The 15,604-nt window shown below is 52.7% G+C and overlaps 1 protein-coding gene across 4 annotated transcripts in view; it reads right to left on the reverse strand.

Moving 5' to 3' along the window:
• Col18a1 (collagen type XVIII alpha 1 chain) overlaps window positions 1-1,687 on the reverse strand; it is a 56,735-nt gene extending 55,048 nt beyond the window's left edge. For 2 of the 4 annotated variants that reach the window (XM_074072473.1, XM_074072472.1), the window contains exon 1: window positions 4-1,393. In XM_074072473.1, the coding sequence (XP_073928574.1) occupies window positions 4-1,393 (1,390 nt within the window). Of the gene's footprint in view, window positions 1-3 lie in introns of all 4 variants that reach the window. The other 2 variants (XM_074072475.1, XM_074072474.1) reach the window with 2 other exon arrangements.
• Between the last annotated feature and the right edge of the window lie 13,917 nt (window positions 1,688-15,604).

A 15,604-nucleotide genomic window follows, 5' to 3' on the forward strand; every position in this document is an offset into this window, starting at 1 on the left:
TACCTGCAGCTGGCCCAATGAACACACAGTACCCGTCCTCCTGGGCAGGGAGTGAGGCACAGGTGACGGGCAACTGGCCCCCGTCCAGGTGGCTCCAGCATGCATCCTCCAGGGCCTCACAGAACTGGCGGCAGGGTGGAAGGGCAAGTGGTGGGCCCGGGCCTGGGCCGCATGGTGGGGCCAGCAGCAGGCAGAAGAACCAGGTGAGGAAGGGGTGGCAGCGCGTCCGGAGGAGGTCCCCCCATGCCTGTGCGGCACCCTGCACCTCCTCGCCGCTCTCATGATGGAGGTAGTTGGGCAGCCAGGAGTGCCCAATGCCCAGGTGGCCGCAGACAGGCAGAGTGGGTGGCAGGGGCAGGCAGCGGCTGGCAGGGGTCAGGGGGCCAGCCCCGAGCAGTGTGGAGTTATTAGCAAGACCAGGCACCACAGAATTAGCGGCATAAGAAACCCAAGCACCACTGTCTCCACGCAAAGCTGCCGCTGCTGTTTCAGACAGGTGGGTCCAGGGGGCAGAGGAAAGGGCAGGGAGTGCACTGTGTGCGGCCAGGGGACCCGTCACCAAGGGAAGCAGAAGGGGCATGGGGATACTGGCGGGATCCTGGTCGTGGTGCTGCTGGCCGGGACCAGCTGCCACAGGCAAGCGTCCTTCCCATTCCAGATCCTGGGACTGCCCAGGGGGCTGCCGTCTTTCCCAGGGAGGGGCTATGCCTGATGCAGAGGAGAGAGTTCTACCTGGGGACACCGGGGATGCCAGGAGTCCCTTCAGAGGTGCCTGGAGGCTGACCAGAGAGGAAGATGGCTGGGTGGGCAGGGCCAGGGTGCTGGTCTCCGTTGTCAGGGTGTCTGGAGTGCTCAGAGCTCCACTGCTTGGCCAGAGTGCGGTCCCGCTCTCCTGGGGGGTGCGGGAGAGCCCAGCATGGGTGAGGGGGTCCGTGGAGACCGAGGAGGCAGAGCTCTCTGGAGGGGTAGCATTGTCCCACAGCTGGACGAAGCTGCGAATACCCTGAGCGACATTCAGGATCTTGGTTCCGACACCAGCAACATTCTCCTCCTTCACGTCTGGGCTCGCAGAAGAGGCAGCTGTGGCTGTGGAGATGATGGGGGAAGCAGGGGCTCCTCTCTGGCCAGCCTCCTGATCCTCCACAGGCAGCTTGGGGCTGTCAGAAGCTGGGCTTTGCTCCGTGGGGTCATCTTGGAAGACCACGTGCGTGGTGGAGGCCTCTGTGGGCTGCACAGGTGGGCTGCCCTGGGGCTTGGAGACCAGTGTGGCTGTGGAGTCAACAATCTTATTGGACCATAACCAGTCCAGGCTCAGCAGGTTGGCCCCGGCAGGCACAAGGCAGCAGGTAAGCAGCAGCAGCAGGCAGAGGCATCTGCTGGGGTCGGGAGCCATCAGGGCTGTGCGTGCTGGAGCGGGGGAGGCTCCTGTGGTCCTGTGGGTGGTGCCTGCTCAGCTCCCGCCCTCCCCACTCTGCACCACTCATTTCCCTGCTCACCCCCTGCTGCTTTCTTCCACCTTTTCACTCTTGCAGAAGGAAAAGGCCCAATCCTGGGAATCAAGGTAACCCACCGACCTTCATATGCCTCTCCATGCTGCCACAGCATGCACAGAAACAACCAGCTGAACTCCCAACTGGCTCTGCTGGGAGCTGCTAAGCCTCTGCCTGGGCAGTGTGTGGGCGTGGGGGCCTCTGGCCCGGGCCCCCGGGGACACAGAGGCCTCAGCCCCAGCCTCCGCTCTCCCTCCAGTGGAGAACACCCGGAAGTCCTGGCCCAGGGCCACTGCTCTGTGGTAAAACTGGAACTTTAAAAATGCTCGGCTTGTTGCAGTTCCAATTCTTCTGTTGCAACTGTTGCCTCCAAGATGGGAAATAGGAGAGAAGACTGAGAGGAGGGTGATCCACGTGCAACCCGTCCAGACCTGAAGCAAGCCTTCCATCTCCCCACCCCCCACCCATCTTCCCTCTGCTTCACTGCAGGCCGTGGGTGAACAAATTGATTTTCCTCCTTCTGTTCCAAAATCCACTTGCATGGCCCCCCGCTGAGCTCTCTGCACACCTGCATTTTTCTTGGTTTCCTCCATCACTTCCAGGTCCTGCAGGTGTTTCTAAACTGATTTTGGGGAATGGCTTAAAACTGACAAACATAGCAGCAGTGGGCACTAACACGAAAGCAAAGGGAGATTAATGGCATCTCCTAGGATTGACAGTGCTATGAACAGTGGGTTTCTGAACTCCTGTGGAGTCCAGTTACCTGTGTGTAAAGTGCATAGCACTGCTCAGAGGCCTGTGGAGACACTTTGGTCATTCCAAGTCCTTCAAGATGGCTAGTTGAGCAAGCTCTGCCCACAGCCTGGGTGCGACCTGAAGGCTGGTGGCACAGAGGCCAGATGGAGCGAGGGGAAGTCCGAGTCCCGGTGTGTCTCTGCTCTGTTATCATCTGCCTTGGGGGCAGTGTCCAGGAGGGGACAGTCTTGTATTGCTGTGCTCAGCATATGTGTTCTGAGGTCAGTCTACTTCCCACCCTGCTACTTTCCTTCCCTCAAGCTGCTTCACAGAACACACCGTTCCACCTGAAAAACAAAGGGTGTTGCTGGTGGCCTGGGCTGCAGTATGCACACCAGATGTCTGCATTTTATTGCAACCATTGCCCGCCCCACGAGGCCAGGTCTGCTCTTCTGAGAAACACTTCACAGATGACGCTGGAAGGCCCACCCTCCCTGCTAGCACTATTCATAACCCACCAGGAGGGGTCTTCCAGGCCCACTGCCTGCCTCCCTGCCCCGAGTCCTAGGCAGTAGCAGGATGCAGGTCAGAGGAGGCACACCTGCCCTGACAGCTTGACCCACTGGCCAGGGGCCCCACTAGCTCCTGTGACACTTGGGATCTTTGGCAAAGCCAGACTTGGGGACCAGGCTGTGGCCAACATCTGTGAGATCTACACATTCCAGGGTCACTGGAGTGAGAGGCCCAGACCACAGCTGGGCCGGCAGGGAGACGGCCGTCATCTTACACAGGGGAAAAGTAACCTGTGAAGGTCAGGCACTGAGCTGTGCTCAGCCAAACCCTCACCAGGTCCCTCCTCTGTGCCTGCCCTCACCTCTGGGAGCAGAAACCAGCTTGCCCATGGTGTAAGCTTGAGTGCATGTCAAGCCGTGTGAGCCCATGTCAGTCTATGAATACCTGTGTGACCCTGTGGCAGCCCATAAGAACTCATGTGAGCCTGTGTGAATCTCTGTCAGCCCACAGAACCTGTGTGGGCCCATGGTCAGCCCATGAGTACCTATGTCAGCCCTTGACGACCTGTGTGAACATTGACAACCTGTGAGAAACTATGTCCGTATGACCCCATACGAACCTGTGTGAGCCCACGAGAACTTGTGGGGAACCAATCCCACGGCAGTGACTAGCAGCTATCATAGAGGGGTGCAAGGGCCTCACCTCGTCCTGAAAGGGCCCCTTTCCCTCTCCCAGTCCAGTGAAACATCAATAATTGACACCATACAAGTGGGCAGGAAGCAAAAAATCCCTGTGGGAAATGAATGTTTCACAGGAATGATAATGGTTAATTCAGCCTTTGCGGAAAAAGAAGAAAAGGACTTTTCTACCTGGATTAGGTGCCTCTGTGAAGTACAGCTATCACAGAAGATGAGTATGGGTCCCAGGCAGGGCTGGGAGGCTGAGGCCCAGCCGCACACAGATAGAGGTGGACACTGGAGAAAAGGGGTATTGCTGGGCCATGACCCCTGGCTTCCTGCAATGCCTGGCACTGCCTCTGTAAGGCTGGCTCAGCAGGGCAGGCGCAGCACGGGATGCCCTCTGTGTGCCAATGGCGCCTTTCTGAAAGCCTGTCCTCCCCAGGGACAGTGGGCAGGACTATGGGGACACACTGGGCCTTTGAAAGGAAACCATTGCAGTTGCTCATTTTGAGATTTTCAACAGCAAATTTGAAAGTTGAGACCAACAGAAAACAATCTAACTGTTGACAGTTGTTTGCATTTCTGTGAAATTTTGTATCACTGAGTAGAATCCTGCACAGAAACAGAATCAAGGAGACAGGCTGGCTCTTCACCCCCTGCTTTCCATGGCACCCCACCCACAACACCCCACCATTAACCTTCCTGCTGTCCATCTTCCTGCTGGGCCCCACAGGACCCAGCTAGCTGCCTCACACCCACTGTCCAAGAGCAGGGGCTGCTCCCCAGATATCAACACACAAAGCAGAGTTCCTAAATATGGCTCCTAGGAGGAAGACAGCCGGCTCTGGGTGAGTGGCATTGGAGTTGTGGTGGCCTCAGCCCAACTTCTCCTGGGGCCTGGTGGGACTAAGTTGGGCCTCTCTGGGACATTACAGGTGTCCCACACCTATCTGACTACTTCTCACCCAGTGCAGCATCTGGGGCCCCCAACTTGGGAAGGGTAGGTGTTTATCCAAGAAGTAATAGAGCCCTGCACCCTGATTATTCCCAGATTGGGCACCAAGTCCAGGCTGACAAGTGTGCCCTACTTGCCTGTCAGGCAGGGAGCTGCCACTTGGGTCTCCTCCAAGCCGTCAGGACCTGGGCAGCACTTTCTGGGACTCCCAGAGTGGGGGACACAGTGTCCTGTGCCTCTGCTCTGGATCATGACAGAGGGTAGACACAAGGCCAGGAGGAGCAGAGAGGCAGAAAGGGACCTGCAGGACACCTGCTAGGCCGAAGGGCAGGCCAACCACAGAACAGAGACAGAAACTTGGGGTCCAGGCAGAGCCTTGAGAATAAGAGACCAGAACATTCTATTGGGACCAAGGAGGAGAAAGCTAGTGTCCAATGGCCAGAAGTGGGAGGTAGCAAGAGTCACCCTGAGAGAAGCACTGGAGAAGCAGCCACAGCCTAGGCTGGCTTCCTCAGTGCCATGCACAGAGGGACTCACTTGATGGACAGGAGCCTCTGTCCTCCTCTCTAGCCATGGTTACACTGCATCTGGCCACACCTCTACTGGTCCTCCCAACTCTGTGCCTGGGATGCCCATGAGGGTCACTCCAGGTGGAAGCGATTTCCACTCCAGCATTGTTGCCAGTGTCACCTTCCTAGGCAGAATCCATGGCTCCCTCCCTGGGTTTCCTCATGGCTGGACAGGAATGGTCCACGAAGCTAGCAATCCCACAGGGCTGTGTGCAAAGCATAAATCGCTACTAAAGGTCCATGGCTGTCCAGACATAGCACTTAGCCTGTTCTGCAGAAAAAAGGAAACTGAGGCACAGAGGCCTGAGGGTCCAGCTCAAGAGCACAGACGCTGTAAGAGGGAGTCAAAATGGCACTCGGGCAGCTGCACGAGTGCACTCACACACTCACTCATGTAACACACTGGCACACATGCACACTCACGAGTGATCACATAGTACACACATTCAGACATACACTCACATACTTGCTCATACAACACGCTGGCACACATGCACACTCACGTGTGATCACATGGCACACACTCACATTCAGACACACACCCACAGTTTTTACCGCCATGTTCCACGCTAAGCCCCACCCACAGCTCACAGGCAAGCTATGCCCTCTGCTGAGTCCATCCTTGCCCCACTTTGTACAGGCTGTGTCCACCTTCTCCAGGGCTGCATGTGGCAGCTATGACGAAACAGCCCTGAAGACATGTCCCCAATGGTCTCCAGCTCAGAAAACAGGAGCATCCACCGATTGGTGTCCAAAGGGCAGGGCGTCCTGGTTTGGGATCAGAGCTCAGTTGCAAACAGCTGAATGGTGTGTCCTCTGTGTATTGGCAGGGCACACCATATGCAAACATCTGTGTCTCAGTGAGGCCTAGTTCCCAAAACTAATCCCCATAATGCTCAGAGCTCTATTAGAAATGCCCAAGGAACAATCTCTCTGCTTGAAAACTCACTGGCACTAATGTATTTTATGCCTCAAAGTGTCTCTGGAAAATCTCAGGACAGAAATTCCAGAGGTCCCCTCCCCCCAGCACTGTTGAGAGAGGAAACTCTGGGCTCTGTTGGGGGTGGGTATTGTCCACTCCTGTCAGGGTGGGGTGCCCCTGCCCCATCTAGATGGCTCTGGGCTTCCCACCAGGAACACACACACACTTTCTCTCATGGGTGCTCACACACGTGTATTCATTGACGTACATGCATGCACATACACTCACTCACACATGCACACATGCTCAGTGTAGACGGGGACCTGGCTAGGGTCCTGCAGGCAGCATGCTCTTTGCCCTATCCAACCCCATGTAAAGGGTCCTCTATCCATCTCATTACAGCATCACTGTCTGTATGCTCAGAGGAACAGGCCCACCACTTCCGGATGGAGACAGAGAGAGGAGAGACGCTGTGGGGCAGAGAAACCAGTGAGGTGGGAGAGGATCCATCTGACTCAGCTGCCATCCCCCAGCTCCCGCCGGGACAGGCAGCAGGCAGCACTGAGCGCAGGCAGCTGCTATCCTCTGCCATCATTTCGCTGTGTTCTTGGGGAACTCCACACAGGCATGATCAGTCTCCCTTTCTTCACAGGCACTTGCACACTTGCAGGTGAGAGCACCCCTCCTGGGAAGGCCCGGGCATTATTGACCAGAGCTCAGCAAATCAACACACAGCATCCCCCAACAGCAGCACCACAAGACATGGGCCATCCATGCTGGCATCACACTCAGCCCTCAGGAGCCTGCAGGATGTCCCTTCTCTTGATTCAGCACGGAAACAGGAAGAGAGAGGCTCCCTTCCCGGAAACCAGTGCCCAGTGGCCATCTGTGACCATGGGAATACCTACAGCTTTTCCCAGTCTGCAGATCTTGGGCAGACTCTCTTGCTCTGTTCCTCTGCTAACCTGATAAGGAAGTCACTTCTGTTGCTAGGCAATAGTGCCAGCATGGTAACCATGGCCCCTACCGGCCTGTCTGGCTGGGGCTCTAGAAAAGCCCTCTGGAAGCCAGAGCTGAGGCTGCCTGGTACAGGGCCTCCTGCTGTATGAAAGTCTGGAAAATAAGCCATTCCCAAGGAACCTGCAGCTAAAAGCCCAGGGAAGCCCACACACACCCAGGACCTGCTACCCAATGCTGGCACAGCCTTGCTGCCCAGCTGCACTCTGCCCAGCCCGCTCCTGAGTTCTATGCAGTCAAATTGTAACCACAAGGGTTTCCTGGTGTGAGCAGAACCTGGTCTCGAGGAACACAGGGGAGCTGCCCCTACAATGGCGTGAGCCGTCAGTGGGTTCTCCCTCAGCCCCCAGTGTCCATGGAGCCAGCCCGAGGGGCTCAAAACACAGGGGGTGGGCAACAGCAAGGTGCTCTGGGAGCGATCGCGCCTGGGGAGCCTGAGATGCACCTGAGAAGATGCCTGAATTGATCTCAGTTCCAGTGTAGCCAGAGTATCCACCTAACTGAACACAAGTACCAAAATGCGAGCTGTCCCCTGTCCACGCCTGGCGAGGCCCTCCAGGGCTGCCACAGCAAGTTCTTGCTTGTGCCGGGAAAAGCCACGCCATCAGTCTGAAATTGACGGGCGTGGGGGGTTCCTGGGAACCAGGGATTTATGGTACTATTTCACCAGTGGTTTATATCTGGCAAACTCCTCTGCAGCCCCCGAGACCCCAAACTCTGCTCTTGCTACGGTGCTACTCTCGGGGTGCAGGACCCCTGCCCTCCTCACACACGCCTGGGCATTTCTGTGACTCAGCCAGGTCCTGTGTGGATGCCTCAGTAGTCCTAGAAGACACCATAACCCCCGCAGGTAGGGTCGTCACTCGGTTCAGGGATTACGTTCCTCCTCCAAGCAGCATGGGACAAAGGCCTGTCGGCCCCTCAAGAGGGAAGTCACTGACCCTGCCCACACCATCATCCAGCACCCCAGTCTCCTTCCAGAATGTTCCGCCTCCACCTCTGCAGCAAGACGCACCCCCGCCCCGAGCCAGGGTTTGTTCTGTCTTGTTGGCCTGTCTGCTTTGGATTCCTGAATAATGTGGTCTTTTATTTTCATTAAGAAAAAAAAGGACACCCACGTGGGAACAGACGAAACTGCCTGTAAGCAGCAAAGGGGTAAACTGGGCTCAGGACCGAGGCCCTGACTGCGAGCTTCAAGGTCGGGCTTTTGGAGCAAAACTATCAGAAATGCTTCCACACCACCAGACATCACGTCACACCTCAGCTCCGAGGCCACCGCTGAGCCTCGGCCCATGGCGCACGTGTCTCTGGAGCCCCTGTGTCCACGTGGCCTCAGTGGCAGGGGTGGAGGAGCCAGGCAGTCCTTCCTGAGCCCTGATTGCCTCTACTCGATCTGTCCCTTCAGACTGTCCTCCCTCACCTGTGGACACGCACCAGTAGTGTCCTGCACAGACCCCTCAGGTAGGATTCAGGACTCTGCTTGTCCCTTGGAGACCAGAAATGCCCAAGCCATGTGGGCCTGTGAGAGGCCGATAACCCTGGAGCAGTGTCCCCATTCCCTGCCCATCAACCTAGTCACACCCCAGCTGATGTCCCCAGGCCTCTGGAGAATACAGCCTGGGCCCTTGCCATCCCAGTTCCTGCACTCCTCCGGGACAGCACGTCCAATAAGGGTCCTAACCAGTGTCCTTCCTACATTGCCTTCTGAATCAAAACCAACTCTTCACTTTCTGGAGCACAAGTTTACAATTGTCCAGAGTTTTTAAGGGCTCTGCCGGGCTCTGCCTTCATGGCAACTTTTTTGAACCACAGCCGTAAGAGATGAAAGCTCTTGCCATGCCCATTGAAGGCTCAGCTGGAAGGGCAGTCCAAGCTGGGCAAGCCATGACGGCCAGGGCTTCTCACCAGGTGAGCAGCCTATCCTAGCCCCTGGCTGGCCGGCAGAGTAGCCTGCTGCTGCCCTGGAAAGCAAGTGGCTGGAGCTGGCCATGCAGAGAGAGACCAGGCACCAGGTCCCGGGACCCTTCCCCCACTATGGGCGCTCAGTCCCCAAGGCGCCTGCTTAGCTCACTGCCAAGTGCAGAGCGGAAGATCTAAGGTGGCAGACGCAACGTGGCAACAGTGTCTAATTTTTAACCACCAGGCTGTGGGCCTCCTTCCGACTGCCTCCTCCCAGAAGGGGGAGAATCCTGCGAACCCGCCCCTCCCCCACAGCAGAGAGAAGGGTTCCCTCTTGTGCTTGGGACCCTATTTTTATGGCAAGGCCCTTTGTGGCTCTTCCCCAGACAGGTGTCCTAGGCCAAGCCCCCAACATTTCCCAGGTTCTGGGGTCCCTGTTGCCTGGCAGAGCATGGGGCCACCAGGTGGGAAGAACAGTCTCCCCGCCCACAAATACAAATTCCCCGACCAGGTAGTCACAAACCAGAGAATCCTTTGGCTCCTAAATAAGTGCCAAGCACTGCCTGGCATCCTGTGGGGTGGCTGTGATGCCCCCATGAAGGCTGAGGGTATTTAGAAACAGAAGAGTAGGCAGCTCCCTGGGGCTCTGTGCAGCCACCACCCCCACGGAGCCTGCCCTCTGGAAGTGACCACAGCAAATGGGGACCAAATGTTCAGAAGGGTCAATGACAGCAAAGGGGTCAGAGGGAGAGTGAGTCACCAGGCATCAAGGAATCTGGACAGCAGGACCCTTCCTGGTACCTGCCTCCTGCTGGGAGGCCATCTGTCCAGGGCTTGAGCAAAAGTCTGTTGGTAGGAGCATATTTTATTTTCAGGCTCTTGCTGAAGTTGACCACTGTCCATATGAAATAAAAAATGACCCTCTTGGCTGGAGGTGTGGCTCAAATGATAGACTGACTGCTGCACAACTGCAAAGCCCTGAGTTCAAACCCCATCCTGCCCCCAGAAAAAAAAATAAAAATGACACTCTTCTACTCATTATAATGGTTGAAATTTACCTTGATGTTCTATAATAATCATTAGCCAGAAGTCAATTCTCCAATCTTGCTAGCATCAACAAGGTGCAAATTTAGGACTTTTTAATACTAAGCAAATAAATCTTCAAATAATGAACTTGGATTATTTACTTTGGGTGTTAGCTATAACATGTCTTGATAGTATAAATTGCCAAGTATTATTTTATTTTTTTTTATTGTTTTATTATTCATATGTGCATGCAAGGCTTGGGTCATTTCTCCCCCCGCCAAGTATTATTTTAAAATAAGCACTATTTTGAAAGGAAAAGAAAGAAATAAAATGTTGATGTATCTCAAACAAACAAACAAACAAACACAAGGAAGCAGCAGGATATGTCCAGTCTGTGGGACACCACCAGATGTGGCTAGAGTACAAAGATGTCCACTTCTGGAAAGCTGAGGTGGCGAGGGGCTGTTCTAGAGGAAGAGGCTCAACAGTCATGCCCATCAATGCTACATGTGGTCCTGGAGCGGCTCCAGGATGGCTAGGAAGAAATGCAGTCCAGCATGATAAAGGACAGTGAGGGACATCTGTTTGTTTGAGAACAGGCAGAATTCTTGTAATTCTCAGGAGTGACAATGACGCTCGCATTCTCTTGGGAGGTGCATTCAGGAGCCCCAGGGCACTGGGTCAGGAAGCCACGACTCCCCCCAACAAGAAAAAGTGTGCATGAGACAGGCAAGTGTGTGAGCACGCATGTGGATGTGTGCATGGGCACATGAGGAGATGCAGGTACACATATACCATGTGCAGATCTGTGTGTGCATGGCTTTCGTGTATGTAGATGTGTGTGCACAGATGCACGCGTGGCTACATGTGCGTGGATATGCATGTGCAATGATTATACACACAGATGATGCTCTTGTGTACAGAGCTGTGTGTACACAGCTGTCTGTGGATAAGATATGGACAGGAGAGAAAAGGGGACCCTAGAATAAAGGGGAGAAAGAACCAAGTAGCAAATGAGTGTCTGTGCACTCCCAACAAGTGTCCCGGAGATCTGAAGTGTTCTAACATGAAAAGTCTGCTGAGAAAATAGAGGTTTCTGCCTGATGTCCTCCTAGGGTACTCCCTTCATCACTTAACCTCAGGAAATAAAGGTGACTCAACAGAGGGCGGAACAAATGCTTTCCAGACACCAACCCATGTCCCCAGGGCTGCTGTGTGTTCCTGCCGAACCCACAAAACCACCTGGCAGGGAACCAAGAGAGCCTGGGTGAGGCAGGCTGCCTCCTGGTCTTCTTTAACGTGGCAGCAGGGAGGGTCTGTGGACGGGGCCGGTGAGAGACCTCAACCTGTCCTACCTGAGGGCTGTAATGTACACAAAATGGAAGATCTCAATGTGCTCTGAGGTGACTGCAGACCGCCCCCCCAGGAACCCTCTGCCACTCCAGAACAGAGCTGGTATGTTTGAAAACTCTGTAAGAACCAAGGGGTCCTCCTATTTTGCTCATTTTCAACAGCTTATGATTGTTCTGATCCCACGAAATTCTACATGAGTGTTGGAGTCCGCCTGCCAATCCCCACACTGGGGTTCTGATGGTCTGCGAGGCCATGGGGGAGGACTGCCAGAATGTTAGTCTAACAATCCCTGTCAGGGTGACATTCTACTTTTTCAGATCTTCCCCGATTTTTTTTACTGTTTTGCTGTTTTCAGAATACAGAGCACAAAATTTTCCACTTCTTTTGTTAACTTTGTGTCTTGGTGTTTTACTGTGTTCTCTGCTATTATAAATGGATTTTTTCTCTTGATTTCACTTTTGGGTTGCTCATTACAAGTGTTTAGAAATATGACTGATTTTTATATTGTGATCTATGACCTGCAATCTTGCTTACATCCTCTGCCAGTTTTAAGTTTTCTGTGGATTCCTTTGGACATTTTATATCAAGATCTACCATCTACAAATACAGCTTGCCTTCCCAGTATGGACGGTGAGAGGGACATCGTGCCTTGCTGCTGACCATAAGGGAAGCACCGGCCCTTCACTATCAAGTCAGATGTTCGCGTGCTTTTCCACACATGTCCTTTATCAGGTGAGGAGAGCTCCTTCTAGTCCTGGTTTGTTGAGCGTTTTGTTTTGTTTTCAGAGAGGGTGTTGGATTTTGTCAAATGCCTTTCGTGCATCTGTTGAGAAGGTCACCTGATGATTACTTTTCATTCTGTTGATGTGAGTTTCAGATTTAAGCCAACCTTGCATTCCTGGAATAAATCCCACTTGGGACATTCAGTGGCTTTTCTTTGTTACTGAATTTGGATTGCTAGTGTCTTGTTAAGGATCTTTGTTTTAGTTTTGTTTTGTTTTCTTGCAGTACTGGGGTTTGAACGCAGGCTCTACCACCTTGAGCCACTCCACCAGCCCTTTTTTGTGATGGTTCTGTTTTTTTTTTTTTTTTTGAGATAGGGTCTTGTGAACCTTTTGCCCAGGCTGGCTTCCAACCATGATCCTCCTGATCTCTGCCTCCTGAGTAGCTAGGATTACAGGCATGAGCCACCAGCACCCAGCTGTTAAGGATCTTTGTATCCATATTTATAGGAGAAATTTGTCTGTAGTTTTCCTTTTTATGATGTCTTTGCCTGGTTTTAGCATTAGGGTAATTCTGGTATCAAAAAAAATGAGTTGGGAAGTCTTCCCATTCTTCTATAATTCTTCCTATTAAATGTTTTCAGAATCAGCTGTGAAGCTGTCGGATGCCAGGCTTTCCTTTATGGGTAGTTTTTGCATTACTAATTCCATCTCTGCTTGTTATAGGTCTGTTAAGATGGTCAACTCGTAATTGAGTCGATTTGACTAGTTTGTGTCTTTCTAGTTATTTGTCCATCTCACTGATCACCTAGTTTGTTGATTAAGAATTGTTCATAACACTGGGTTAGAACAAAGTTGGAGGACTTACACTGCCCACTCTGTAAACTTACTTACAAAACAACAGAAATGAAGTCAGTGTAGTACTGGGACAAGGAAGGACCTGCAGAACAACAGAACAGAGTTCTGAAGTAAACTCACACATCCATGACTAATGCTTGACAAGAGTGCCTTTCAGTGGGGACAGAAGTCTTTTCAACAAATGGTGCTGGGACAACTAGATTGCCACATGCAAAACAATATGCTGGACCGTTACTTCACACCACACAAACGATCTTAAAATGGACCAAAGACCTAAAGACACAAGCTAAGAATATAGAACTTTTAGAAGAAAACAAGAATAAATCTTCAGGGTCTTTGGTTTGGCAAAGGATTGTTAGATACAACACTAAAAGCCTGAGCAACAAGTGGGGGAAAAGACAAGCTGGACTTCATAAAAGAGCTTCAAAAGATACTATCAAGAAAGTGAGCTGGGCACTGGTAGCTCACACCTGTAATCCCAGCTACTAAAGAATCAGAGATCAAGAGAATCATGGTTCGAAGCCAGCCCGGGCAAATAGTTCACAAGACCCTATCTCAAAAAAAACCCTTCACAAAAAAGGGATGGTGGAGTGGCTTGGGACAAAGGCCCTGAGTTCAAGCCCCAGTACCACAAAAAAAAAAAAAAAAAGTGAAATGACATCAAGAATGGGAGAAAATATTTGAAAATCATATTTTTGATAAAGGACTCATACTAGAATACATAAGGAACTCATAACTCATCAGTAAAATACAAATAATCCAATGCCCTCGGTCAGGATGAAGACGCAAATGCAAACTACAAGGCCACACGCTCTACGAGGCTAGAACCAGAAGACGGGGTAAGGAAGGCAGGGGATGCAGACTTGGAACCCTTGCCCTCTGCTTTGGGGACGTGGAGACGCACAGCCACTGGGTAGAACGGTGTGTGTTTCTCGGGATTCAGCTGTCACCCTCATGAGAACACCTGAACACAAGTGCTTACAGCAGCACTGCATCACAGCCTGAAGATGGAAACCCCCCAAACGCTCAAGATGGGGCGCCCAGTACAATGGAATGTTATTCAGACCGAAAAAGGAACGCTAAATGGTTCTTTGAAGACATCACACCGTGTAGTATATGACTTCTGGCCACATGAAATTATTCAGACTGGGAAAGCCACTAGCAGAATGAAGGTTGGTGGCTGTGCAGGGCCAGGGGCCAGGGGGCGCAGGGATGGAAGCCAACGGGTTTGTTTTTGAAGTAATGAAGTGTTCTAAGGTTGACCTCACGTGCATTTGGCCACACTGAAACGCACTGAATGAGTGAACTGGGTGGTGTGGGCACCGAATCGCAGTGAACCTGTGAAAGACAGAGACGCCCATCTTATTTTCCAAACTACATAATTCTTAATGCTGCTTAATGCACACCAGTTGATCTTTAATGAGACTGATTTTTCACGTATTTGGTGACGATGTTTCTTTTATAAATCCCTGTGTCCTTTTCAGACTCGTTTTCTGCGGAGGTATGTCATTATTTTCTTTAAAAATGTAGGGATAATGACAGAGTCATCTTTGCTGATAGTGTCATTTTCCAAACTCACCGTGGTGTTCTTCAAGACACACATTCTCTACCATGGACTTCTGCAGCTCGATCCCTGCTCCCCCCGAGCCACCCCGTTCCTAGTGCTGTGCACTGCTCACAGCTGGGGCTTCCTGCGCTCGCCCTGGGTGAGCAGAGGGAAGAACACCCACCCACTCGTGCACACAGGTCACAGCCAGCCTGCCATCGGGTGTCTCCTACACCAAGACAACCGAAGCTTACACAGGACAGGACAGGCCCTGGGCAATGCTATTTCCTTATCCTACACGACTGTATTTCCCTTTGTCACTGAACATCCATGCATTAAGCTCCTACTGCATACCCTGTCTGCTTTGGGTCCTAAGATGTGGAACAATGGGATGGGACTCTGTCCCATGGCCTGTGGGTTACAGCTCTGGAAGAGCCCTTGCAAAGAGAACAGAGAAGTGGCTGAGGGAGGCAGGAGGTGTCACAGGGAGGTAAGCCTGGTAGGAGAGAGTAGGGGACCAGGGTGACCAACCTGGACCTCACCGTGGAACAGGGAAGGCACCTCTCAGGTGGCAGCCTTAGGGAAGTATGACTCCAGCAGACGGGCAGCACACCTTTGATGTGGCCTCCTTCATAGAAGGTCCAGGTGCCTGTTTGGCTAGTAGTGTCAGAAGGGGAGCACTGGTGGTCTCAGCTGACCCTCCATTCTGGGAGTCTGGAGGGTCAACCAGTGCCAGTGCCTCTGTGAGTTGTACCTATGGATTCTTTGTTGGGTATATTGTCCCTGATGCCAGTAGTTACAACGACCCTCTCCATGACAGCACATTTGGGCTGACATTTCTTTCAAATAAAGAATCTTGACTCAAAGAATTAATATGTGACTAGTGTTTTCATCGAGGACCTGGCCTGATGCCTGGGGGTATGGCTGGCAGTGTGCAGGGTCACCCTGCTGCCCTATCCTTCAGCCCCATGGGAGAAAGTTTGCTCTCACAGAGCACACTTCACAGGACCCCCAAACACGGGCCCAGCCCAGCCATGTCTCCAGGACTTTGCAGGACCTGAGAGAACACACTGCATGGAAGGGAGGCCTGGATTGAGGCTCCCTGCACAGAGTGGGGGACAGCAATGATGGCAGGACCTGGGCAGCACTGGCACCTCCACCTAGCAGGACTACCCTGCTCAGCTGGCAGCCTTTTCAGCAAGTGAACGGCTCATTTGGCTTTTCAGGGTTTAACAGTTGCTTATTAACTAGATCTTTTCGTGGAAGGCTGGAGGGCAAGCTCATGCCACCAGGTTCCCACGGGGTGGGAGAAAGAAGTG

This window comes from Castor canadensis, chromosome 5 (assembly GCF_047511655.1).
Source record: "Castor canadensis chromosome 5, mCasCan1.hap1v2, whole genome shotgun sequence".
Lineage (NCBI taxonomy): Eukaryota > Metazoa > Chordata > Mammalia > Rodentia > Castoridae > Castor > Castor canadensis.